General features: G+C 47.4%; 1 protein-coding gene across 4 annotated transcripts in view; it reads right to left on the bottom strand.

Moving 5' to 3' along the window:
- The window catches only part of gramd2aa (GRAM domain containing 2Aa), a 67,492-nt gene that overhangs the window by 28,439 nt on the left and 12,118 nt on the right, over positions 1–26,935 (bottom strand). For all 4 annotated transcript variants that reach the window (XM_072553237.1, XM_072553236.1, XM_072553239.1 and 1 more), the window contains exons 2-5: positions 12,798–12,914; positions 8,056–8,116; positions 5,984–6,056; positions 1,022–1,125 (exon numbers count right to left, since the gene is read on the bottom strand). In XM_072553237.1, the coding sequence (XP_072409338.1) occupies positions 1,022–1,125; positions 5,984–6,056; positions 8,056–8,116; positions 12,798–12,914 (355 nt within the window). The remainder of the gene's footprint in view (positions 1–1,021; positions 1,126–5,983; positions 6,057–8,055; positions 8,117–12,797; positions 12,915–26,935) is intronic.

Raw genomic sequence — 26,935 nt, 5'->3', positions numbered from 1 at the left:
TCCCGAAACGTCGATTCTCCTGCTCCTTGGATGCTGCCTGACCTGCTGCGCTTTTCCAGCAATGCATTTTTCAGCTTATACTCATTCCAGTCTCCTTCAGGTTCCCTGTCATGTGATCAGCACTCACTTAGACAAAAATATACACTGTCAATAAGTAGAAAGTGATAAAATTAATGGTAATTTGTCCCAATCTGCTTACAGCGACCCTTGGATGCTTTTGGCTTTGTGATTTATTGATCAGATTTACAATTAGCAGAGCACTTCAAGACAAGACAGAACACATCGAGAGCAAGTGGAAAAGCATTCGGGATTTGGAGGTCAATAAACAGAAGCATCGTGTACTTGGACAGTTCATGGAACCTTGGCAAAGTTCTGGTTAAGACCACAACTGGAGGATCGCAGCAAGTTCTGGTAGAGAAACGGGATTCTGGAGAGAACGCACAGCAGCATTAACAGGAATGGTTCTGGGATTTTAGCTAAACAGTCGAGTTGGAGAAGCTGGGTGTGCTCTCCATGGGCACGGAGAGGTTGTACACCATTATAATGGATTTGGGTCAGGTAGGTAACAAACGCTGATGGTATAAAGATTAGGAGAACACAGTTTAACAGTCTGGATGGCAGAGGCGGGGGAGGGGCATAGATTTGAGGAGAACTTTGTCATGTGGTCATGGGTTGGAAGTGGAAATGGTGAATTATTTCAAAACAGACAAATGAGGGAATTAAACTGACCAGAAGGAAGGGAGGTCTGCAGATGCTGGAGATCAGAGTTGAGAGAGTGTTGCTGGAAAAGCGCAGCGGGTCAGGCAGCATCCGAGAAGCAGGAGAATCGACGTTTCGGGCCGGGCCAGATTCCTGATGACGGGCTCCAGCCTGAAACGTCAACTAAACTGACCGGGCTATGGGGATAGAGTGAGGAAATAGGGCTGATTACATTGTTCTGCAGAGAGCTGGCGTAGTCTCAATGGTCTCCTCCTGTGCCACAATGACTATAAACATGAAATGAGGTGAATGTCACACTCACCTTAATGTCCTTTCCAAAGAAGTTAGCGTAGAAACACAGCCAGTTGCTGGAGATGTAGAGGCGGCCCTGGATCAGGATGTCTTTCTGCAGAGCACATGAGTAAACTGGACAGGAAGCCAAAAATAACGGAGAAAGAAAAATCAAATTACTTTCACACGTTTTGTGTTCTGGTGAATACACATTGTGAGGCAAGACAGTTGGATGCTGGGTGCTGAAACACATGTCCCATTTGTCCACAGTGTGTTCAATTCTGACCGCCCCACTACAAGAAGGACGTAGAGACTTTGGAGAGGATGCTGCCTGGATTAGAGAGTACGAGCTATAAAAGGAGGCCAGAAAAACTTTGGTCCAGGGTTGATGGTCCAAATCTTTCTCCCAGAGTTGAAATGTCGCATACTAGGGGGCATGCATTTAAGGTGAGGGGGAGAAAGTGCAAAAGGAGGTGTGAGGAGCAAGTTTTTTTTTTGTTTTGACACAGAATGGTGGGAGTCTGGAATACACTGGTGGGGTTGGATTAGACATGATAGGGATGTTTAAGGGGCTTTTACAAAAGCACATGAAATACGCAAGGAATGGAGGGATATGGCCTGAGGGCAGGAGGAAGGATCAGTTTGATTTGGCATCATGTTCAGCACAACATCATGGGCCGAGGGGTGTGTTCCTGCGCTGTACACTTCTATGTTGTAGTTAGGGCTCCTGATGTGTGTATAAGCCATCTCTTCCCTCCAAGTCCATGGGTTCTCTAGAGTCCTTCATGGCATAACGTGCACGAGGGTTCTGGTCTAATGAAAAGTCTTGTCAATTAAACCACATGCAGTTTATTACATCTCTGTTTACAAGTTATGAGAATAGGATCCACATGACTGTAGAGACTTTTGAGAACGAAGCCTTCGGCCTATCTCCTGAGAGATTCTCCTTGACTGTCCCAATGTCATGATGGGTGGGGCTGATTGCACGGAGCCCCAGGTATTAACTCCGTTAGACCCATCCACAGGGGCTCCACGAGCTTGTCACACGGACAGTAATGTCCTCCCCCAGAACTTCACATGCAGAGAATTAACATCCAACCTCTTGGTAATTGTGACGGCAGGTATAAAAGACACAAACACAGAAAAAGCTGGAGAAACTCAGCAAGTCTGGTAGCATTTGTAAAGAGAGAGAAACATACTTAACTATGGGAACTCACCAGCTGCAAATTCCTGGGTTAACCCTGTTTAAGTTCTGGAATCCACAGGCTCGGAGGGATGTGATAACACCGGAGAGGGTGCAGAGGTGATTTACCAGGATGCTTTGACTGGAGTCGCTTTCCTTAGAGCAGAGGAAGCTGAGAGGGGGGTGTATGACTGAGATATTTAAGATTATGGGGAGACAGGAAGAAACATTTCATCTTGATGGAGAGAGCAATGACTGTGTGTGTGTGGGGGTGGGTGGGTGTAAGTGCCTCAGATTTACAGTAACGGGCAGAAGGTTTAGAGGACATGTGGGGGGGACAAAAACCCTTTTTACTCAGAGGGTGGTGGGAATCTAGAACTTACTGCCCATACAAACAGTGGGAGAGGCAGAATCACTCACAGCATTGAAGCCGTATCTAGATGTGCACTTGTGATGCCAAGACACACGAGGCTAAGTGACAGAAAGTGGGGTCGCAATATTTAGGTGGGTGTTTTGGACCAGCACAGCTGTGGATCCAGAGGACTCTTTAATTCCATATAAATTATCACTCAATCCTGAATTTTCTTTGGCTGTGATGGAGAAAGTGAGGAAATGTCACTCAGCAATACGTGGTGTCCTAATGTTAGTTATAACGGCACTTTGAGTGAAGGCTACATTTGGACTCTTGTAGGGCAACGCACTCAGCCCTCCTGCTGGGAGAAAGGAGTCTCGGTTCAATTCCCACCCCCTCCGGAGGTCTGTATTAACATCTCCATACAGATTGATGAGGAAAATGATCTACAATTAGTCGCTACATGTAGTAGTGCTGTAAAGGTGTTTAAACTGTTCTCTGCTTGTCACTTGCAGCAAGATGGGTCAGTCTGTGTGAAAGATGTTCTCCATGTCGTACCCAATCACTGCTGTTCTCACTACGTGCAGCAGGTGATGGAAACCACATGGTCCAGAAATTCCTACCGGCTTCCCCGGCCCGTTTACCTGCTCCGCTTTTCCAACTCAGCTTTCCCCGCGGGAAACATCTGAACGGTGTCACTGTTGTAAAGGCACTTGCAACTCGGTCCAGCTCTACAACCTTCCGAGAACTCAGGAGTCCTTCAAATCCAACCTCGACTACATCCCTAACTTGCTCCTGTCCACTTACCATCCTCTCGAGTTCCTTCTCGAATCCCTCGCCACTGATCAGGATGCTCCTTCGATCTTCACTTGGGCCAGTAAATCGATGAACTCTCTGCTAATAACTCCTTCATGGCTTGTAGCCAGTTATTGTCTGATAACGTTCCTGTGGAATGGCTTTTAGCTTTGAATCATGGGATGTGGGCATCGCTGGTTGGACTGGCATTTATTACCTATCCCTAGATCCCCTCCAGCCGGTGATGCGGAGCTACCTTCTTGAACCGCTGCTGGTGGGACACCCCAGTGTCCTGAGGGAGGGAATTTCAGGATTTTGACATCAGTGACAATGGGTGGCAAGAAAGTTCCAAGTCAGGTCGGGGAGTGGCTTGGAAGGGAACATGAGGGTGGTGGCTTCCCATGGCACTCCTACCTTATACTTTGGAGTTCACAGGTTTGGAAGCTGCTAGAGACGTTTTTACTGTTATAAGGGCAACACAAATGTAAACAGTTGTTTGCAACCTTACTGGATGGCCCAGTCACGAACTCCCACCCCACTGCTTGAAGCAGAATGCATGGAATTTTGCTCTCCTGCATAGATTTTACAAATGTCCTCTTTATCCAAGATGCTGTTCACTGGGAGTGTCCTTCAGGAAAACCTAATTGCATGGGGATGCACACCTCCCATGCCACACCCAAAGTTAGAACATGAACCCTACAATTTCCAAGCATCCAACATAAACAGAGCAGATTTAACGTCAAAATATCCTGTGGATTGTGACTTTCATGTCTCTCATTGAGTCAGTCAGTCAGAAGGATAAAGCTCCAAGATGCCAACACTGAGAGATCATCACAAAAACATGCAGCTAGCTAAAGGTAGCCAGACAGGACTCAGTTTAGCCAAGGAGATGAGTTTTAACAAGAGGCTTAAAGTGGGCAGTGGAGAGGGAACGTCCTTCATAATGTGATAGAGAGAGGCGACTGGAATCTAAAAGTAGGCAAAAGAGTCAGACTTCGTGGGATTGATCAGTGACTTCCTTCTCCCGAAACTTCCTGTGTTTCAAGGGATTATTTACACAGCAACAGCTCTTTGTCTCTGTGTTACGTGAATGTTTTTCTGTCAACACCCCTTTGCGTGCAGTTAACCACATGTACTGTCACTGCCAGCCTCTTGGTGAGGGCAAAGAAACAGAAGCATTTACTTTGCATTGTCTTCACCCTTCCCCAAGGTAGCAAACAGCAAGCAACAACACTGCGTGGAGTTGGAATAATATTAGACCAGGTTATGGGAGCAAGAGTAGGCCATTTGGCCCATCAATAGGATGATGGCTGATCATCCAACTCAGCCTCCCATTCCCACTTTGTACTCATCCTTTTGATTCCTTTAGTCCTAAGAAATACATCCACCTCCTTCTTGAATATCTTCAATGTTTTGGCTCCAACCACTTTCAACAACAGAGAATTTTATAGGTTCCCCACTCTCTGGGTGAAGACATTTCTCATCTCAGTCCTGAATGGCCAACCCTGTATCCTAAGGCTGGGATTCCCTGGTTCTGGGGTACCTGGTCATCGGGAACATCCAGCCTGCCTTTACCATGTCTCGTCCCGTTGGAATTGTATGGATTTCTGTGAAATCTTCCTCATTCTTCTAAATTCCAGCGAATAAACTGCTCATTGATCCAATCTCTCTTCATTTGCCAGTCCACCTAACCTGCACATCATTGGACTGTGGGAGGAAACCCATGCAGACACGGGGAGGATGTACAAGCTCCACACAGACAGTTGCCTGAGGCTGGAATTGAACCCGGGTCCCTGGCGCTGTGAGGCAGCAGTGCTGACCACTGAGCCACCTCCAAGAATTCACTTACCAAACTTCCTAACACAGTCTAAGAATGTTGTTCCCTTGAATTGGTATTCTTGTGTGGGTCCTGATAAGGGCAAGATGAAAAAATGTTTCTTTTTCAGAAATAATAGAGAAAAAGGCAGAATATGGAGCGCAAAATAGACAGGCAGGAGGCTGGAAAAACACAGCAAGCCAGGCAGCATCAGGAGGTGGAGAAGTTGATGTTCTGGGTGGAACCCCTTCTTCAGCACCAAGAATATGGAGAGGGCAGAGATGCTAAAACTCTGTTTCAATTTTAAGTTTAAAACAAAATCAATTTTTTCCTGTGACATTGTGGAGCAGTATTTATTGCTGAACCCTAAATTCACTGGAGAAAGTGGTTATGAATAACAATAGAGTGGCAGGGGGTAGTTAAGAGTCAATCACATCGCTGTGGGTCTGGAGTCACATGTACATCAGACCGGGGTAAGGACAGAGATTTCCTTTCCTATAGTAGTCAACCAGATCGGTGTTTTCTGTTGACTAAAGATTGCTGTCATGGTCATCATCGCTGCGATTGGCTTTCAATTTCAGGTTCATTAATTTAATTTCCATTCAAGTGCTACCACTTTTAAAATACACGTGCTATTTTATTACAAAAACGTCAAGAGTTTATTTCAACATTGGAAGTTGTTTTGTTACAGACAATGTCCCCAGCCCACAGGAGCTCGGCTTTTCGAAGCAGATTTCCCCTGCAGTTATCAACCAAACTTAACTTCAAATATCCTCATGTGGGTTTTGAAAGCCGGCACATTAGTTATTCCCTGCCCCAGTCACCGACCCACTCCATCCCAACTCACCTTTTCTTAACAACTCTTGCTCGGGAACTTCCTTGAAGAGTTTGTGATATTGAGAATTGTTTTTCCTTATCGTCTGAAAGAAACAAAGGCTTTAAAATCGCATTCCTCACAACGTCAGGGCACTTGAAAACTATCGTGTTTTTTTTTGGGGGGGGGTTGGAATAGTAAACAGCACCACCAACTTATAAATAGCAAGATCTCAAAATGGCAATGTAGCTATCATCCAATAAATAATTCAGCTGAGCCTGTTCTAAGGGACATATATTGGCTAGGAACCCCTCAGTTCTCATACAAGGTGGGCCAACTGTGAGGCAGAGCAAGATCCCAGTTTGATATCTCACATGGAAGAGAGTACCTCAGACAGTACAGCACTCCCACACTTGGTCAATTGCCTTTCGTTATATCTCAAGTCTCTGGATGGAGGACATCACGTCATACATCCATTTGACATACCACTGCTATCCCACTGCAGTGCTGCCCTCAAAACGACATAACCAGGTTGAACAAAGCACTACGACTCAATATTTTATCCAAAAGACCATAGAGTTATCACTGTAATCTTTGGGGTTAATGAGTGGGGGAGTGAACCTAAACCACTGACTGAAACACCTTGAATCTCTGTCTACAATCGATTGTGAATTCCCTCTTTAACAATAATATTCTGGCGTGAAACAGGGATTCCAAAATGCCAATGTTTTCATAGAATCATAAAATCACCGAATGGAGATTCTGTGATCGAATTCTTAACTCATGGAATGAGTCAGGCAGTAAGGAATGAGGAGATATGTAACGTATGGGGATGATCAGTCACAACTCTGTCAGACAGGTCTACAGGAGCTAGGGAGAGTGGGAATCACAATGTAGGGGTCAGGGGAAGGCAGGACAGTGATACTGTGCATTGTGTAGATGGTCAGGGGTCAGGAGGCCAGCACTCGAGTGTAAGAGGGAGCGAGTAGGAAGTCTGTGGGTGGTGCTGTGCAATAGTCAGGGGTCAGAGGTTGATGATGGATCGTGAGCAGGATCAGGGATCAGAGCTGCAATAATATCGAGTCTGGAAGTTGTTGAGAGGGTCAGAGGGTCAGAATTGCAGCGCGAAAGGAGCACTGGGTCGCACCACACCTGGAAATCTGATACTTCCCACGTTCAGCATCTACAGAAGGCAGAGAATCTGGGTCTGTCTTACAAGCTCCTGGCCAAAAGCCAACTTTGACCCTCTTTCTCGAAAATGAGGATGGTGTTGGGGAGTAACACACATCCACTTTCACAAAGGGCTCTTCACATTCCCCAGGTATTAGGTTTATTGTGAACCCTCTCCAGACCACAAAGCAACAACACTGAGCTGGGACTTGGCCAACTATCAACACGCAGCACTTTCTTCCGCATGTTACAGGAGGTGGCCATCAACGGTATTTCGTTGCCCAGAGTCAACATGGACTCACACATGGGCCACACAGGCAAGGATGGCAGGGTTCCTTCCCTAAAGGGCAGTATGAACCAGATGGGTTTATAATACAAATGGACACCATTAGACTCACTTTTATTTTCATTGAATTCAAATTTCACCACAGCAGGGTGTTAGCCCGTGTCTCTGGGTGACCATTCCAGTGTCATCATCACTGCACCTCCAGCTCCCTTTTAGTTAAGGGAAAGAGGGGAACTCAGAGCAGTGAGCACACTTTGCTAAGATCAGCATCCACCCACCTGCGCAATGTCCCCTTTTCGGGGATTTGACTTTGCCAATCACTGAGAAACCCGAGGTTTGATCCTCAGGGTTTGATCAGAGTTCAGGAAACCTAAAGTCTCAAGCTGCCAACTGTAGCTAGACATATTCCTGGTATCCACCTTTAACTATCCCTCCCCGTTAAACAGCCCTCTTGATATCCTTATAATCACTAACCAAGGCTGGGAACCGCACAGTATCCTGCTAGTGTTTTAATGGATTTACTCCAGAGTAATGGCTCACACAGTGGACAGGAGAAAGCCAAGAGTGATTCTCAGAGACAACCTTGGAGAACTGGTAACCTTGGGCTAACCTCATACTCTGACACGGGGTGATCGCGAGCAATACTCACTGAGCCACGGTGAAACCTCTTGGAATCATCAGAGTTCAGAGAATCATTTAACTTCAGGTCCCTGTGAATAGACAAAAGCGAATGTGCTGGTCAGTTGTCAAAGTCACGAACTTGTGAATCACCTTCAGTACAGCTCTGAAAGATTTGATTCACAGAGTCATGCGGCAGGGAATCCTAGACCGTGGTTTAGTTTGTCTGAGTGAGTTCACACAAATGGAGGTGTTCACCTTGGAGTGCACCCAGAGCTTCATGTTAAAGCGAGGACTTTACCCAAAAGATTGAGTTTCTACTTCATTTGTACATTCTCTTCAATATAAATTGAAACAAATTTACCATCATCAGACTGAACCCAGTCTTTCCAAGGTCCAGAGGGAAACAGCTGGTCTCAGCGTCAGAACGTTGGGAGTCTGGTTGGTTGAGCCGGACAGAGGCAGTTCCTCAGGGAGTGCTAAGCCGCCATAGACAGCGATACAACCCAGAATTCCACAGTCATTGTCCATTTAAGGAAAACTGCTCCTTTCCTATTCTTCTCGCAGAAGTGAACAACTTCACATTTTCCTACATGGTGCCCCATCTGCCAGGTCTTAGTCCAATCCGACAATCTTTCAACATCAATGCGTAACCTCCTTCCATCCACTTCACAACAATCTTTGTGTCATCTGTAAATTCAGCCACTCCCCTCCTCCAATTGTAAATTTATATTTAAATTTTGGGTTACTCAATGGATTTATTTGCTCTTTGCTGTTTCTCACTAAACAGAATATTCAATAAACAAGGAAAATAAGTAGGCCATTCAGCCCCTCGAGCTAGTCCTGCCATTCAACAGGTCAGCGGTGATCTGAGTACAACCAGAAATCCAAGTTTCCACCTTTCCCTCCCCTGCTAACCTTTCACCAAGAATCTATCCACCAAGGATTCTGCTTCAGGAACAGAGCTCCAAAAGGTACATGACCCTCTCAGGGGGAAAGATCTGTCTCCGTCCCCGTCTCTAGTTATCCCAAAGTACCATTCTGGGAGTCCCATCTTGGCAGACAGTGAAACCAAAATTCAAGCAAAGACGAGAATAAAAAGCTAGTCCAATAGACACTGTTGTATATTCACCCACGGGGGTCATATGTTTCAATCAAGTTGCCTCATACTGTTCAAAATCCCAGTGGATACAAGAGTGGCTTCTCCAACCTATCATCATCAGACTAGCTGGCCAGTCCAAGTGTTAGTCTGGCAAACCTTCGCTGCAGGTCTTTAGGAGAGTGACAGGACCCTGGGCAATATCTGAAATTAGTGGCTCAGTAGTTAGCGCTGCTGCCTTATAGCACCAGGGGCCTGGGTTCGATTCCAGCCTCAGGTGACTGTCTGTGTGGAGTTTGCACATTCTCTCTGTGTCTGCGTGGGTTTCCTCCGGGTGCTCCAGTTTCCTCCCACAGTCCAAAGATGTGCAGGTCAGGTGGACTGGCCGTGCTAAAAAAGAAACCCATGAGGGGCAGTGGGTCTGGATAGAATGCTCTTTGACAAGGTGGGGGGGGGGGGGGGTCAGTGCTGACTCAATGGGCAGAATGGCCTTGTTCTGCACTGGAGAGATTCTATGACTGGGAACAACCTGCTGACATTTAACCTCAGACAGGTAATGATTAACAACAAGAAGCCTATATATTGGAATTTTCACACTCTCACAGCCTGGCAACAGCCAGCAGGTCCCCCCGTGCTGCTATATTCTTCTAACAAGCTAATACATCCGTGTTTATTGTCCAGGCAGACTGACCTTCCTTCCTAACGATGCTTGGGAATACTGTGGCCCAGTAATCTCAATGGGAGCGACACAAAGTCATGGCCAATCAGTCACCAGAGCAGAAACATCAGAGCCTTTCCCACACCAAACATCAACCGACCTAAACCCATCTCATTCGGGACAAGGTGGGTCTCCTGTTCCACAGTCAGTATTGTCCTGAAGACTTGTCACATTTATAACTGTGCGGAATATTTTTGTCTCATTCATTCAGGAGATGTAGAATGGTTCATGTGTGGAGTGAACTTCCAAAGGCACTGGTAGATGTAGTCACAGTTACAGCATTTAATAGACATCTGGGTAAGTTAAAGAATAGGGAAGGTTTGGTGGGATGTGGGCTATACAGAGGCAAGTGGGACTAATGGATCATGGCCTGTGTGGATTAGTTGGACTGAAGAGTTTGTTTCTGGGCTGTATGACTCTATCTTGACATTTTTACCAATGTTGTTTCGAATCAGTAAATCCCTACAGTGTGGAAGCAGGCCATTCGGTCCATCAAGAGCACACCAACCCTCCACAGTGCATCCCACCCAGACTCTATCCTATCCCTGTAGCCCTAATGCACCTAACCTACACATTCCGGAACACTATGGGCAATTCAGCATGGCCAATCCACCTGACCTGCACACCTTTGGACTGTGGGAGGAAACCGGTGCATCCAGAGGAAATCCATGCAGACACGGGGAGAATACATAAAAACTCTACACACAAAGTCTCCCACAGCTGGAATCAAGGCTGGGTGCTGGGAGGCAACAGTTATAACCATATGACTCTAAACATCACCTTATTGCTCATCGCTAACCACTAGGAATGAAATTAGTTAGGTCACTGTTGGAATATTGTGTGTAATTCTGGTCTCCCTCCTTTCGGAAGGATGTTGTGAAACTTGAAAGGGTTCAGAAAAGATTTACAAGGATGTTGCCAGGGTTGGAGGATTTGAGCTACAGGGAGAGGCTGAATAGGCTGGGGCTGCTTTCCCTGGAGCGTCGGAGGCTGAGGGGTGACCTTATAGAGGGTTATAAAATCATGAGGGACATGGATAGTATAAATAGACAATATCGTTTCTCTGAGTTGGGGGAGTCCAGAACTAGAGGGCATAGGTTTAGGGTGAGAAGGGAAAAATTTAAAAGGACCTAAGGGACAACACTTTCACACAGAGGGTGGTGTGTGTATGGAATGAGCTGCCAGAGGAAGTGGTGGAGGCTGGTACAACATTTAAAAGGCACCTGGATGGGTATATGAATAGGAAGTGTTTGGAGGGATATGGGCCAAATGTTGGCAAACAGGACTAGATTAGGTTAGGATATCTGGTCAGCATGGACAAGTTGGACTGAAGGGTAGATTTCTGTAGATTTCTATGACCTGGAGGGTAGTCAATAGCTAACCACAAAGCTGTGGGTCTGCCTGTGTCAGATGTTTCTGTCCATGACCATATTAATACAAGCGACCGTCACACAGTCCTTATTGAGACAAAGTCTCGTCTTCACATTATGGAACTAGAACTGTGCTAAATGAGTTAGTTCTGAACAGATCTAGCAAATTATGACTGGGCATTCCTACCACACTGTAGGTCAGCAGTAGCAGGAGAACTGTTCTCCAACACAATCTGCAACCTCGTGGCCTGACAGAACCGCCCCCCCCCCCCCCCCCCCACCTCACTCTACATCTGCCATCAAACAGGGGGCATCAGTAAAGCAATGGAAGTGATCAACACTGCTCTCAAGCAGCACCTACACAGCGACACCCAGTTTGGGTTCCACCAGGGCCACTCAACTCCTGACCTCATTCCAGCCTTGGTTCAAACATGGACAAAAGAGCTGAATTCCAGAGGGGAGGGGGAAGAGGGACAGCCCTTGGCATCAAGGCTGCATTCAACCGAGTGTGTGGCATCAAGGAGCCCTGGCAAAACTGGAATCAATGGGCATTGGGGGAAAACTCTCCGCTGGTTGGGAGTCATACCTGACAGACAGGAGATGGTTGTGGTTGTTGGAGATCCAACCCCAGGAGCTCCTCAGACCAACTATCTTTAGCTGCATCAATGATCTTCCCTCCATCACAGGGTCAGAAGTGAAAATGTTTGTCGATGACTGCACAATGTTCAGCACCATTAGCGGTTCCTCAGATACTGAAGCAGTCCATGTTCAAGTGCAGCAAGACCCATACAATATCCAGGTTTGGGCTGACAAACGGCAGGTAACATTCAAACCACAAAGATGTCAGGTAATGACCATCACTAACAAGAGAGAATCTAACCATCACCCTTTGACATTCAATGAGATCAACATCACTGAATTCCCCCACCACCTGCAGATTATCGTCAACCAGAAACGCAGTTGGACTCACCACAAACAAACACAGTGGTTACAAGAGCAGGTATAGACAGAATCCTGCAATGAGGGACTCCTGACTCCCCAAAGCCTGTCCACTATCTACAAGAACAAGTCAGGAGTGTGATGGAATACTCCCCACTTGCCTGGATGAGTGCAGCTCCAACAACACTCAAGAAGCTCAACACCATCCAGGACAAAGCAACCCACTTGATTGGCACCACATCCACAAGCATCCACTTGCTCCACCACCAGTAAGCAGCAGCAATGTGTGTACTTTCCACAATATGTGCTGCAGAAATTCACCAAAGGAACCTCAGACAGCTCCTGCCAAACCCACGATGATTTCCCTATAGAAGGACAAGGGCAGCAGATACATGGGAACACCAGCACCAGCAATTTCCCCTCCAACCCACTCACCATGCTGACTTGGAAATATATCACCGTTCCCTCACTATTGTTGGGTCAAAATCCAAGAAGTCCCCTCTATGAGGGCATTGTGGGTCAACCCATAGCAGGTGGACTGCAGCGGTTCAAGAAGGCAGCTCACCCCCACCTTCTCAAGGGGCAACTAGGGACGGGCAATAAATGCTGGCGCAGCCGTATCCCATGATCTAATAAAAACCAGTTACCTGTGGCGTGAGCGAGATTCAAAGCTGTCCTCTTCCATCGAGGTCTCCAGTAGATCCAGATTGGGGGAGGGGCTACGGTCAGGTTGCAAAAGCCCCATGTCAGATGGTGATTTCAACCTGGAACAACAGAAGCAATCGATCAGTGAATTAATGATCATTCCATCCACCAACAGCCTCACTCTGCTGGGTAAAACCAACACTATTTCAAAACTCCTACGATTTACATCGATTGCGCATCCCTAATGTAATAAAACTCCCCGAGGCGCCACAATAACATTCAACCCTAGGCCACATGTGGAGGGATCAGGTCAGGTGACCAAACTTCAATGAGCTGGGTTTCAAGCACTGCCCTAGAGGAGCAAGTGAGTAATAGGTGAGAGTCGCAATGTTACTGGTCCAGGAGGCAAGGGTTCAAATCCCATCACAGCAGCCAGTGGAAATTCAATTCAATTCATCAATCTGGAATACAGAGCTAAATTTTAACATTAATTATTCGATTTTGAGGATGGCATGGTCATGGTGGCTCTGTGGTTAGCACTGTTGCCTCACAGCACCAGGGTCCCAGGTTCAATTCCAGCCTTGGGTTACTGTCTGTGTGGAGTTTGCACATTCTCCCCGCGTCTGCGTGGGTTTCCTCCCACAATCCAAAGATGCACAGGTCAGGTGAATTGGCCATGCTAAATTGCCCGTAGTGTTAGGCCAATTAGTCTGGGTGGGTTACTCTTCAGAGGGTCGGTGTGGACTAGTTGGGCCGAAGGGCCTGTTTCCACACTATAGGGAATCTAATCAGAACAAAACTTACAAACGCAAGTTTTAGTAATGCTGACCATGACAATTATCATTGATTGTTGTAAAAACTCATCTGTTCACTAATGTCCTTCAGGAGGGGGCCCTGCTGTCTGACCCTGGTCTGGCCTATATGTGACTCCAGACCCATAGCAGTGTGGTTCTCTTCACTATCCTCTGGGATGAACAAGCAAACCATTCTTTTCAAAAGGAACAACTCAGAATGCACAACAAACTGACTTCACACCCTGCAAAGGAATAAAGTATGCAAAAAGAAAGATACATTTAACAATGAAATTCCAGAGGTTAGAGCAGAGGCAGCGGAATCGGTGCCTGTCAATGATGGAGCAAAGAAAAACCTGGGGCTGAGAGACAGGAATCGAATTGAATTCGGTTTATTGTCACACATACTCAAATGGGTTCCAGTGAGAAGTTTACAAGTCACCACTTACAGTGTCATGTTAGGTAGAAGGTACCTTGGTACAGGTTCTTCAGTACAAGTACTTAGGAAAAAAATTAGAAAAACAAACAATGAAATAAAATGTGTAGCATTACAGATCATAGGAATAAATTAGAAAATAGACAAATAAAAATTTCAGAACAACAGTCACAAAGTCATAGAGATGTACAGCACGGAAACAGGCCCATTGGTCCAACTTGTCCATGCTGACCAGATATCCTAAATTAATCTAGTCCCATTTGCCAGTATTTGGCCCATATCCCTCTAAACCATTCTTTTTCATATACCCATTCAGGTGCCTGTTAAATGCTGTCATTGTACCACCTCCACCACTTCCTCTGGCAACTCATTCCATACACGTACCCCACTCTGTGTGAAAAACTTTCCCCTTAGGTCCCTTTTATATCTTTCCCTTCTCACCCTAAACCAATATCCTCCAGTTTTGGACTCCCCATCCCCAGGGAAAAGAGCTCGACTACTCACCCTATTCATGCCCCTCATGATTTTATAAACCTCTCTAAGGTCACCCCTCAGCCTCTGACGCTCCCAGGAAAACAGCCCCGGCCTGTTCAGCCTTTCCCTATCGCTCAACCCCACCAACTCCTTGTCAATCTTTTCTGAACCCTTTCAAGTTTCACAACATCCTTCCCGATAGCAAACCCTTCCAACACAGTCCATGGTGTGTTCAGACTCATCAGTAAACCATGGCCTGGTAACAAAGTCCAAATAAGCTCCACTCAATGTCAACCTTCAATCCATCATGAAGTCACGTTACAAAACAAAGGAGGTCATTAATTTTATGTTGCGCGTGATATTGGTTCACAGACTGACCACATCTGCAGGCCTGGAGTTCTGAAGCATTTTTCTTGAATGTTCCTAAAACAACATCAGTTACTTCAAATGCTCAGAAACCTCTGCTGGATTTTAGCAAGTGACTACATAAGAAACAGTCAGACGTAACCACCCATTTTGCCCATCACCTGACATTCCCAGCGACGAGTTCCTCAGAGCAGATTGTCGGCCTCTCCCTTCAAAGGAGAACGCTACTTTTTATTGATTCCCGGGATGAGGACATGGCTGATGAGCTCCACTGGCCCATCCCTATCCACCCCTGAACTGAGAAGCTTGCTGGGCCTTTTCAGGAGGAAGTAAAGACTCAACATTGCTGTGGGTCTGGAGTCACATGGAGGCCAGACCAAGGAAGGATGGAGGGTTTCCTTTCCTGAAGGACATTAGTGAACCTGATGGGTTTTTACAACAACTAATAAAGGCCACCATTGGATTGGATTTTTATTACAGATTTTTATTTAAATTTCAGTGGAATATGAACCATTGGATATGAGCTTGGGATTCCAGGTTATTACACCAGTGTATTCACCACAACAACTGTATTTATATAGAGCCCATTCACAACCTCTGGATATCCCAATGCTCCTAACTGCCAAAGTACTTACATTTTGAAGTGGAATTTCATAAATCCAGCAATCAATTTATGCACAGCCAGCTCCCAGAAACAGCAATGTAATGACTAGGTTGTCTCATTGATTTAAACAGACTAGAGGAATAAATATTGACAGAATACCGAGCAGCCCTATCCTTCTTCAAAAGAATGGTATTGGACTTTCTACATTATTCCGGTAGACCAAGAGTGGTCCATGCTTTTAACATTAAACTAATAAAGAGCTCAAACAATGCGGCCCTCCCCCAGCACTGACCCTCCAACAATGTGGCACTCACTCAGCACTGACCCTCCGACAGTGCGGCACTCCCTCAGTACTGACCCTCCGACAGTGCGGCACTCACTCAGCACTGACCCTCCGACAGTGCGGCACTCACTCAGCACTGACCCTCCGACAATGTGGCACTCACTCAGCACTGACCCTCCGACAGTGCGGCACTCCCTCAGTACTGACCCTCCGACAGTGCGGCACTCACTCAGCACTGACCCTCCGACAGTGCGGCACTCCCACAGTATTGACCCTCCAACAGTGCGGCACTCCCACAGTACTGACCCTCCAACAGTGCAGCACTCCCTCAGTACTGACCCTCCGACAGTGCGGCACTCCTTCAGTGCTGACCCTCCGACAGTGTGGCACTCCCACAGTACTGACCGCCCGGATCCTCCCTTAGTACTGACCCAACAGAGTAGCATTCTCTCAGAACTCAGTTAAAATTCAGCTGATGTAATTATTGCTGCCCAACCCCATTTTATCCCTCTGAAAGTAATCCTAAATGTCTGTTTGTAAAGCATCTACTGTCATAAATATTCATATTCAATAATTTTTAAATGTACAACATCTACCAGCTGTTTTTTACTTCATACAGGCAACAATAACTGGACTCACGCTGGGTAACAGCCATTGACTGCTTCGCGGCACCCTCTCTGCTGCCCGTTCTTCACCGCAGCACCCTCTCTGCTGCCCGTTCCTCACCACGCCACCCTCTCTGCTGCCCGTTCTTCACCGCAGCACCCTCTCTGCTGCCCGTTCCTCACCACGCCACCCTCTCTGCTGCCCGTTCCTCACCGCAGCACCCTCTCTGCTGCCCGTTCCTCACCGCGACACCCTCTTGGCTGGACAAGATTCTTTTAAACACTGTAACTGTACCCACATCCATCACCTCCTCAGGAAGTACACCCCACACACAATCATTCTCTGTGTTAAAAAATTTGCCCCTTTTCTCCTCTCATCTTAAAAATATGCCCCCAGTCTTGAAAGGAGCATATTTCTTGGGAAAGGTTACATACTGTTCACCTTATCCATACCTCTCGTGATTTTATAAACCTCGAAGATCATCCCTCAAACTGCAGTGAGATCAGCCCCAGTCTATCCGGCCTCTCCCTATAACTCAAACCCCTCCATTCCTGGGAAATCTTTTCCGAACCCTCTCCGGTTCCGAGAGCAGGGTGAGAGAACTGGGCACTGTACGCCAGAAGAGGCCTCACCAACATCCTGTACAACCTCAACATGATGTCCCCAACTCCTATTAAACTTCATAACCGCTCCGTCTACATGTGATGGAGACTTCAAAAGGATTATGTACCTGAATCTCCAGGTCTCTGTTGTACAGCATTACCCAAAAGCACAGGAGATGAAAGGCCTGATAGTGTTCCTGCAAAGTATGTGATGATGGGGTACAAATCAAACAGCTGATTCTGGTAACGTACGTGTGCCCTTCCATCCCCTACACTTGCTGAACGAAAACAAAAGTGCTGGAGATCACAGTGGGTCAGGCAACATCCAAGGAGAGACAGCAAGCTAATGTTCCGAGTGTAGATGACTCCTCATCGGAGCTGGACGAGACGTGTATTAGTGTCCGTATTCAGAGTTACAACACTGACATCGCCCAGCTGAGGTTTCAACCTTTCTTCTTTCAACACATATTTCTCGTGTTTACGTGAGCTTCGTTTAGAGAGGACGTCACTCTCACTATCCATCAATTGTGAAGCTCATCATTAAATAAAACATGCCTTTTGTACCTCACTGAAATACTCTCCCATGGATACAGCTACCAAACAGCTCAAAACACCGCTGACTCTGGAACTGAAGTAGACAGGTAAAGGAGTTGACTTTTTGGGTGCAGCAGTTCCTCAGGGTTTCAGCAGCTGCAGGTCTTGCAGCAAATGGCAACAAGTTTGTTCTACTGTGAAGTCTCTTCAAAGGATGCCCACTTTAAAGATATTCTCTGTCAATGACTTCTCCACCTCCTGATGCTGCCTGCCTTGCTGTGTTCCCCCAGCCTCCTGCCTGTCCCTCCTGACGCTGCCTGCCTTGCTGTGTTCCCCCAGCCTCCTGCCTGTCCCTCCTGACGCTGCCTACCTTGCTGTGTTCCTCCAGCCTCCTGCCTGTCCCTCCTGACGCTGCCTGCCTTGCTGTGTTCCCCCAGCCTCCTGCCTGTCCCTCCTGACGCTGCCTACCTTGCTGTGTTCCTCCAGCCTCCTGTGGGTCTGCTTTGGCTTCCAGCATCTGCAGTTTTTTTGTCTCTAACCGACTCTGTAACTAAGACATTTAGGACAGCGTGATGTGAGAGACAGAGGTAGAGACAGAGACAGAGACAGAGGACTGAATGCGTCTGCCTCTAACAATTCTGTCATTCTCTGATCGAGCAGCAGTATATCACAGGTAACAAAGGTCTGGGGGAGGACGGTCAGATTAAAGACTCAAGCCATCGTCCTCATCCCAAATGCAGCCGCTAAGGAAACACAGACACACATATTGACTTCAAACCCCAGAGGTGACATATCTCTGTGCTCAGAACATACAGGGGAGAAGCCGCTAACTGCTTCTCGATCAAGGCAGCCTTCCCTTCAACTCGTTCTCGTGCAAATAATAAAATTATCTCAAACCCAAAAGCAGCAACATCAGGACACAGGAGTTGTCAGTCTGTAGCAGATGGACAAGAATCCAGTCAAATGTGCCTCCTTCTCGGAGTGCCTGAGAGGATCCCATCATACTGCATCCAGGGCTTCCCACGGCCTCATGCCTGGAGTACACTGGCCCCGGGGAGGCCCGAGGGACACCGGCCGTGGGGAGGCCCGAGGGACACCGGCCCCGGGGAGGCCTGAGGGACACCGGCCCCGGGGAGGCCTGAGGGCCATTGGCCCTGAGGAGACTCACCGAGCTCAGGATCTGAACAAGGCTCCAATCATAGTCTCTGCACAAAATCAGGAATGAATAACAATTCACAACTTGGAAGGGGGGGGTGTGGGGGGGGGGGGGGGGGGGGGGTGCGTCGAAATTTCCACTGGTTCTCAGGGAGGACTTTTTTTTTTGAAGTTTTTGTTTTGTACAGACTCAGTATTTTAAAGCATTGGCAAGAAAAAGCTTTGGCTAAAGGCTCTTCTGAAGCTATCCCCAGGGATGGAGAGGGTGAGCGTGTCCGAGTCGCAGAGCTGGGAAGCTGCCCTCCTTCCCCCCCCCCACCCCATTCCGATTCACTGACTGGGCCTAAGACCATTCCCATCGCTGTGACTGTGGTGAGGTCAGGCAGCTGGATCTCAGAATACAAGCCCCTTGATTGGACTAGATTAATAGCCCCAATCAGGGAGCTCTGGCTGACTAGTATAAACAGGTAGGTCAGAGGTTCTGTCACTCAGTGAGGCAGCACCAGAGTCATTGGGAGAGGGCTTGGTTAACTAGAGTGCTCAGGGTTATCGGCTAAATAATAAAGCAAAACCTTTGGAAGAGAAATTATTTACTTAGCAAGTGGCTATGATCTGGAATCCTGGAGCAAATTCCTAGAATTCCATCGCTAAGTGCATTCTAGATCCCCCGACAACAGGTGGACTGCAGCAGTTCAAGGCAGTTCCCCACCCCCACCACCTTCGCAAGGACAATTCCGAATCCCCTAACCTGTGACACCCACATCCTGTGACGGATTGCTTTTTTAAAAAAGCAGTGCATATAATAACCAGGTAATTAATTTTTTGTCATGATGCCTGAGGGAGAGTTAAAGAGGAGGCCACTAAGGGTCCCTACATCTGCTTATGGACAGCACAGTGACTCAGTGGTTAGCAGTGCTGCCTCACAGTGCCTGGGATCCGGGTTCAATTCCAGTCTCCAGTGACTGTCTGCGTGGAGTTTGTACATTCTCCCCGTGTCAACATGGGTTTCCTCCCACAATCCAAAAGATGTGCAGGTTAGGTGAATTGGTGATGCTAAATTGCCCATAATGTTCAGGGATGTGTAGGTTAGATGCATTAGTCAGGGGTAAATGTAGACTAATCGAGTAGGGGAATGGGTCTGGTTGGGTTCCTGTCCCAAGGGTTGGTGTGGACTTGTTGGGCCGAAGGGCTTGTTTCCACACTATGGGGACTCTGTGATTTCTCTGAAAATGATGCGATCTGTTACACCCACCGGAGGGGGCAGAGTGATCTCCTGTCTAATGTTGCATTGGAAGATGGTATCTTGGAGCGTGCAGCACCTCCTACAGTACTGCTTGAAGTGCCAGCCTTAAATTCCATGGATTTGGATCAAGAAGCTCCTGACAATGGGGATGGAAGTACCATCTACGATAGACAAGCCCAGATTCTGGCCTATCAGTTTCGTCATGTCATCATGGCCTGATGAGGGAGGCTCCCTGGCTGGGCTGTTCGGGGTCAACCTGTTACTTATCCCAACGATCCTCAATCTCTCAGGAGGGACAAATGGATACCTTGGACCATGAACAAAACCAGCCAGCATGAGTCCGTTCCAATAGAGGCCTAGTCTTTCCTGCTGTTTATCTTTGACGTTGAAAAGTGCTCGATAAGCAAAGCATTGTCTCAGCTAGTTATTATTTCAGACGCGGTTTGGGCATGCTCGTTACTGTTTGAACTGTGAAGCGTTCGTCTCTGGTGCCAGGCTACTTTGCATTGCCATGTGTGTTATAATTAACTCCACTCCAACTCCACCCCACCCTGCGCACCCTTCAGTCACATACCCATGTCCTAAAGCAAGCAAACAACGCTTTGTCTTTCAAAGATAACGTCTCAAATGGAAAGAATTGCTTATCATAATTCAACAAAATGGAGGGGGTTGGGAATGGTAACGCACACAACTGCACGGAGCCACCCAGCTGTCCGCAATGCCAATCCCACCGTGGCAAAGTGGGAAAGGATTTTCAATAAAATCTGGGCAGAGGAAGGGAGCAAGGGTGAAACGGATGGTCTGTAATATTGCTGATGACGACAGAGATTCAATAGCAAAAGGGTTCGTGATACAAAGCCAGGTGGTAATGGAGCACGTACAGAAATGAAAGGTGGGGGTCTAGAGGAGGTGTGAAGGGTAGAATGGAGAACGTGAGGACCGCAGGTGTTGGAGTTCAGTCATGGAGCAGGTCAGACAGCATCCGAGGAGCAGGAGAATCGACGTTTCGAGCATAGGGCCTTGATCGGGAACGTCGAGGTGTCTGAAAGCCAAACCAGGAGGACAGAAAATGGACACCAAGCCCTGTGAAGGTTGAGGAACAGAGTGGGAGTGGAGGAATTTTTATTTTTTAGTTGAAATGAGCAGTGGAACACCCTCTGGATTTTGAACCACTGGGCATGTTCGATGAGGACAGAGCAGCGGGGATTTGTTTATTCGTTTGTTTTCTTTGATTTTCCTTGCGTTTATTTTTATTGTGGTCCCTACCCAAGAGAGAGGTTGATGGGCACCGAATCAGGGGGGAGCCATTGTTTGTTGATTTAGTTTGTTTTTGTTTTGCCCCTCCCCCACCCCTCTCATTCTTTATTTTTGTTTAACAAAGTCACGGCAGCGTTATGTTCGGTTTGGAAACGGCAGAGTGGGCCTTGCCCTGTGTTTTACCTGGTGCAGTCTCTGTCCCGGGAGTATCTGATGGGGGCTGTGTTGGGGGTGGGGTCTTGGTTTTTTTTTCTGTGTACACCTTTCAATTTAAATAAAAAAAGAGGGGAGGTTGTACTCTGCAATGGTTGAACTCAAAGTCCAATTGAAAGGAGGAGTACATTTTGTTGAGTTTAATTGGAGTCACTGTAGCAGGCTGGGGACAGAGAGGTCGTGGTGGATAGCAGTGCTGAATGCAAGGGCCACACTTACAGACTCAGCCAGCCTGCATTTGGGGTCCTGAGTATAGAGGAGCAGTGAATACAGAATCAAAAAGATGCAAATCACCGCTTCACCTGGACCCAGCCTTCGGAGATCCTTACAAAGGTGAGAAGGGAGGAGACAACTGGACTAGGCTGCATTCTACTTGACTGCACGAGAACGACAGGGTGCTGGGGCTGGTGGAGACATTGTCTACGACATTGTGGGGGGAATGGGTCCCTCCGAATTCTGATAGGAGAGGGCTTGGAAAGACGTCTCTGCTGGTCACAGCCCCCTGGAGGGTGACAGAAACCGTGCATGGTAGCCCACCGAATATACTGTGGTGGAACGGAGGGCAAATACTCACAGATCAGAGAGGGGGGAGTGAAAGAGTGGACACAGGACAGACACGGGGTCACAGCGGGCACAGCACAGGAGAGCAGATATAGTAGAGTGGGCACAGTGCAGAGTCTAGCAACTCGGCTAAGCATCTCAAGACTGGACATCTATGAGGCTCTGTGGGCCATCAACAGCACCCGAACTGTACTCCATTACAATCTGCAACCTCATGGCTTGGCATGTCCCCCACTCAACCATTACCATCAAGCCAGGGGATCAACCCTGGAGAGAGCAGGAGGACATGCCAGGAGCAGTGCCAGGTCGAACTAAAGATGAGGTGTCAACCTGGTGAAGCCACCAAACAGCATGCCAAGTAGCATAAGCAGTAAGGTGATAGAGCTCGGTAATCCCACAACCAACGGACCAGATCTCAACCGTGCAATCCTGCCACATTCAGCCAGGAACAGTGGTGGACAATTAATCAACTCACTGGAGGAGGAAGCTCCACCAATACCCCCATCCTCAATGATGGAAGAGCCCAGCACATCAGAGCAAAAGATAATCCATCTCGGCCTGCTCCAATGGTCCCCAACATCACAGATACACGATATGAAGACACTGGGTACTGCAAAGGCTATGGGCCCTGACAACATTCCAGCAATAACACTGGAGACTTGTGCTTCAGAACTTGCCGCTTCCCTAGCCAAGCTGTTCCAGTACAGTTATAACACTGGCATCTACCCAACAATGTGGAAAATTGCCCGAGTCCGTCCTGTGCATAAAAAGTAGGACAAATCCAACCCAGTCAACTACTGCCCCTTCAGTTTACTCTCCATCATCAGTAAAGTCAACCTCATTACAGCCTTGGTTCAAACATGGAGACAACAGAGCTGAATTTCAGAGGCAAGGTCAGAGTGACAGCTTTTGACATCAAGGCTGTATTCAACTGAGTGTGGCATCAAGGAGCCCTGGCAAAACTGTAATTAATGGGTATCGGGGGTAAACTCTCCAGTGGTTAGAGTCATACCTGACACATAGGAAGATGGGGGTCGTGGTTATTGGAGGCCTGTCATCTCAGCTCCAGGACATCTCTGCAGGAGCTTCTCAGGATAGTGCACCAGGCCCAAGCATCTTCAGTGGCTTCAATGACCTTCGCTCCATCATAAACTCAGAAGTGGGAATATTCACCAACGATTGCACCACGAGCAGCTCCTCAGACACTACAGCAGTTGAAGTCCAAAGCAGCAAGACTTGGACAATGTCCAGATTAGGGTTGGCAAGTGACAAGGAGCATTTGCACCCCACAAATGCCAGGCAATGACCATCACCAATAAGAAACAATCTAACCACTGCCTCTTGACATTCAATGTTGGACTATTGTTGGAACCGCCACTATTAACATATTGGGAGTCACCATTGACCGGAAACTCAACTGGATTAACCATGTAAATACAGTGGCTACAAGAGCTGGTCAGAGGCTAGGAATCCTGCAGCGATTAACTCACTTCCAACTCCCCAAGGTCTGTCCACCATCTACAAGGCACAAGTCAGGAGTGTGATGGAACACTCCCCACTTGCCTGAATGGGGGGCAGCTCCTACGATACAAGAAGCTCGACACCATCCAGGACAAAGCAGCCACTTGATTGGCACCACATGCACAAACAACCAGTGATACTCAGTAGCAGCAGTGTGTACTATCTACAAGATATTCTGCAGATATTAACCAAAGTTCCTTAGGCCAGTGGTTCCCAACATTTTCAAAGTCAAGGCACACTTCAACGAGACAATCAATTCCACGGCATCCCTACTTTTTCCAGCTGAATTGTTGCAGCTGTCCAAGGATGGTGCCAAATCTCCTTGCAAATGTAATACCCGAAGTGTACATCTGCACGGTTCTGGAAGCCCCTGCACAAGCAGCCGATACGGACACCTGATGGGAGCAGATGCTGCCGTCACTAACAGACATCAGGGCTCTTGAGGCACAGAGGAGAAAGTGAGGACTGCAGCTGCTGGAGATCAGAGCTGAAAATGTGTTGCTGGAAAAGCGCAGCAGGTCAGGCAGCATCCAAGGAGCAGCAGAATCGACGTTCCTGTTCCTTGGATGCTGCCTGACCTGCTGCGCTTTTCCAGCAACACATTTTCAGCTCTTGAGGCACAGACACAGCCTCAATGCTCAGGTAAAGTGGGACTGCGTCCTGATAGCTTCACAGTGCACTCCTCACCTTGGTTGAAAACCACAGGCTCAGACAGCATCTTCCAAACCCACAACCACTTCCATCTAGAAAGACAAAAGGCCGCAGATACACGGGAACACCACCCCTCTGCAAGTTCCCATCCAAGTCCCTCGCCATCCTGACTTAGAACAGTACAGGCCCTCAAAATATATCACTGTTTCTTCACAGTCGCTGGGTTAACACCCTGGAGCATTGTGGGTCAACCCACAGCACGTAGACTGTAGCAGTTCAAGTAGGCAGCTCATCACTACCTTCTCACAGGCAACTGGGGAAGGGCAATAAACGGTGTAGTGACTGGGACATCCCATGACAAAAGACAGCGAATCTTTCATCGCCAGGAGTTTCACCCTGAGCTAGGAGTTGGTTTTCCATTCTGTACACATCCCAGAATGCATCAGGTTAATGGAGATCTCTGACAATAGCTTTAGTAGAAATATTTCCTAGATTACATTGAGCTGTCAACTCGACGCGAAATGTCACCATGTTTCTTGGGCAGGTCACACTTAAAGGTTTCCCACCAAGAATGGGCCAACCCAGAAACGCTGTTTTTAAACAGCATCACAGTCACTTTGCCATTCATTCAGAAGCAGTCCATTTTCTACTCAGATTCAGATCACTATCTGAAACGCTCCCAGATGTGATCTATATGGACTTCAGTAAGGTTTTCAACAAGGTTCCCCAAGGGAGACTGGTTAGCAAGGTTAGATCTCATGGAATACAGGGAGATCTAGCCATTTGGATACAGAACTGGCTCAAAGGTAGAAGACAGAGGGTGGTGGTGGAAGGTTGTTTTTCAGACTGGAGGCCTGTGACCAGTGGTGTGCCACAAGGATCAGTGCTGGGTCCTCTACTTTTTGTCATTTACATAAATGATTTGGATGGAGCAGAAGAGGTACAGTTAGTAAGTTTGCAGATGACACCAAAATTGGAGATGTAGTGGACAGCTAAGAGGGTTACCTCAGATTACAACAGGATCTGGACCAGATGGGCCAATGGGCTGAGAAGTGGCAGATGGAGTTTACTTCAGATAAATGTGAGGTGCTGCATTTTGGGAAAGCAAATCTTAGCAGGACTTATACACTTAATAGTAAGGTCCTAGGGAGTGTTGCTGAACAAAGAGACCTTGGAGTGCAGGTTCATAGCTCCTTGAAAGTGGAGTCACAGGTGGGCCTGTGGAATTCATTGCCACAGAGTGCAGTGGAGGCCGGGACGCTAAATGTCTTCAAGGCAGAGATTGATAGATTCTTGATGTCACAAGGAATTAAGGGCTACAGGGAGAATGCGGGTAAGTGGAGTTGAAATGCCCATCAGCCATGATTGAATGGCGGAGTGGACTCGATGGGCCGAATGGCCTGACTTCCACTCCTATGTCTTATAGGATAGTGAAGAAGGCGTTTGATATGCTTTCCTTTATTGGTCAGAGTATTGAGTACAGGAGTTGGGAGGTCATGTTGTGGCTGTACAGGACATTGGTTAGGCCACTGTTGGAATACTGCGTGCAATTCTGGTCTCCTTCCTATCGGAGGACCAAAGGATCTGTTTCCATGCTGTACATCTCTATAACTCTATTAGCTGATCAATTCCTATCCTATCTCTCATTCTCAATCCTTCTTCTTAAATGTATTAAACACGAGTATTTATTTTCAGCTTTGCCCTGAATCATTTCTGTTTAACCTTGCTCCTTAATCTGTTACCTTCTCTCATACTTGCCTCCCCCCATACATCTTTTTTAAAACTCTATCTCATCCAACTTCAGTTGTCTCTGTCACTCCTCTTTCTCTCGAATACAAGGCCAGGTGAGTGTACAGATTGGCACCGTGCCCACACCTTGGAGCCAGACACACTGGGTTCAAATCTAACTCCAGGTCTGGATAACCAAAGGAAGGGGTGTCTGTAATCTGGCCAAACAAGTCAAGCACTGACTGGTAAATCTTTCTGGTTCACGGTGATGGTGGACCAGAAGAGCAGGCGAGATTTCTCATCATAGAAACAAAGGAAACAGGCTTAGCCTCTTGGCCTTTCGAACCCGCTTTGTTCCCCATTTCCTTTGTCCCCAAGAACTGTATTCAGCTCCTTTGTGAAAACATTCAATGTTTGTGCTCAACTGCTTCCTGTGGCAGTGAATTCCACAGGCTCACCACTCTCTGGCTGAAGACATTCCTCATCTCAACCCTAAATAGCCTATTCCTTATCTTTAAATTACAACCCCTGGTTCGGGCTTCCTGGTCATCAGGATCATCCTTCTTTCATTTACCCTGTCCCGTCCCGTCAAACATTCCTAGTTTCTCTGAGATGCCCCTCATTCTTCTAATCTCAAATGAATATTGTCTGAACTGATCCAGTCTCTCTTCATAGGCCAGCCCTACCCATCAGCCTGGCAAACTTTCACTGCACTGCCTCCATAGTCAGCACATCCTTCCTCAGATAAGGAGACCAAAACTAGACACAATATTCCAGGAGTGGACTCCCCAAGGTCCCTGTACAATTGCAGCAAGACATCCCTGCCCCTGGGCTTGAATCCTCTCACTATGAAGGCCAGCATCCCACTGGCCTGCTGCACCGGCATACTTACCTTCGGTGATGGGCCTATGAGGACATCCAGGTCCTATCGCACCTCCCCTTCTCCCAGTCCATCACCATTCAGACAATAATCTGCCTTCCTGGCTTTGCTACGACAAGTTGATTAAACCTCACGATCAACCATGGCACTCAAAGCAACTGCAGCCTCAGCTATCACTGTCTAGACCTCAAGGCTACAAAGCACATGTTGTAATTGAGTCCTTGATGTGGAACTT

Source organism: Chiloscyllium punctatum, chromosome 33 (assembly GCF_047496795.1).
Source record: "Chiloscyllium punctatum isolate Juve2018m chromosome 33, sChiPun1.3, whole genome shotgun sequence".
NCBI lineage: Eukaryota > Metazoa > Chordata > Chondrichthyes > Orectolobiformes > Hemiscylliidae > Chiloscyllium > Chiloscyllium punctatum.
Note: the sequence above shows the minus strand (reverse complement) of the source record. Positions and strands in the feature narration are given on the sequence as shown.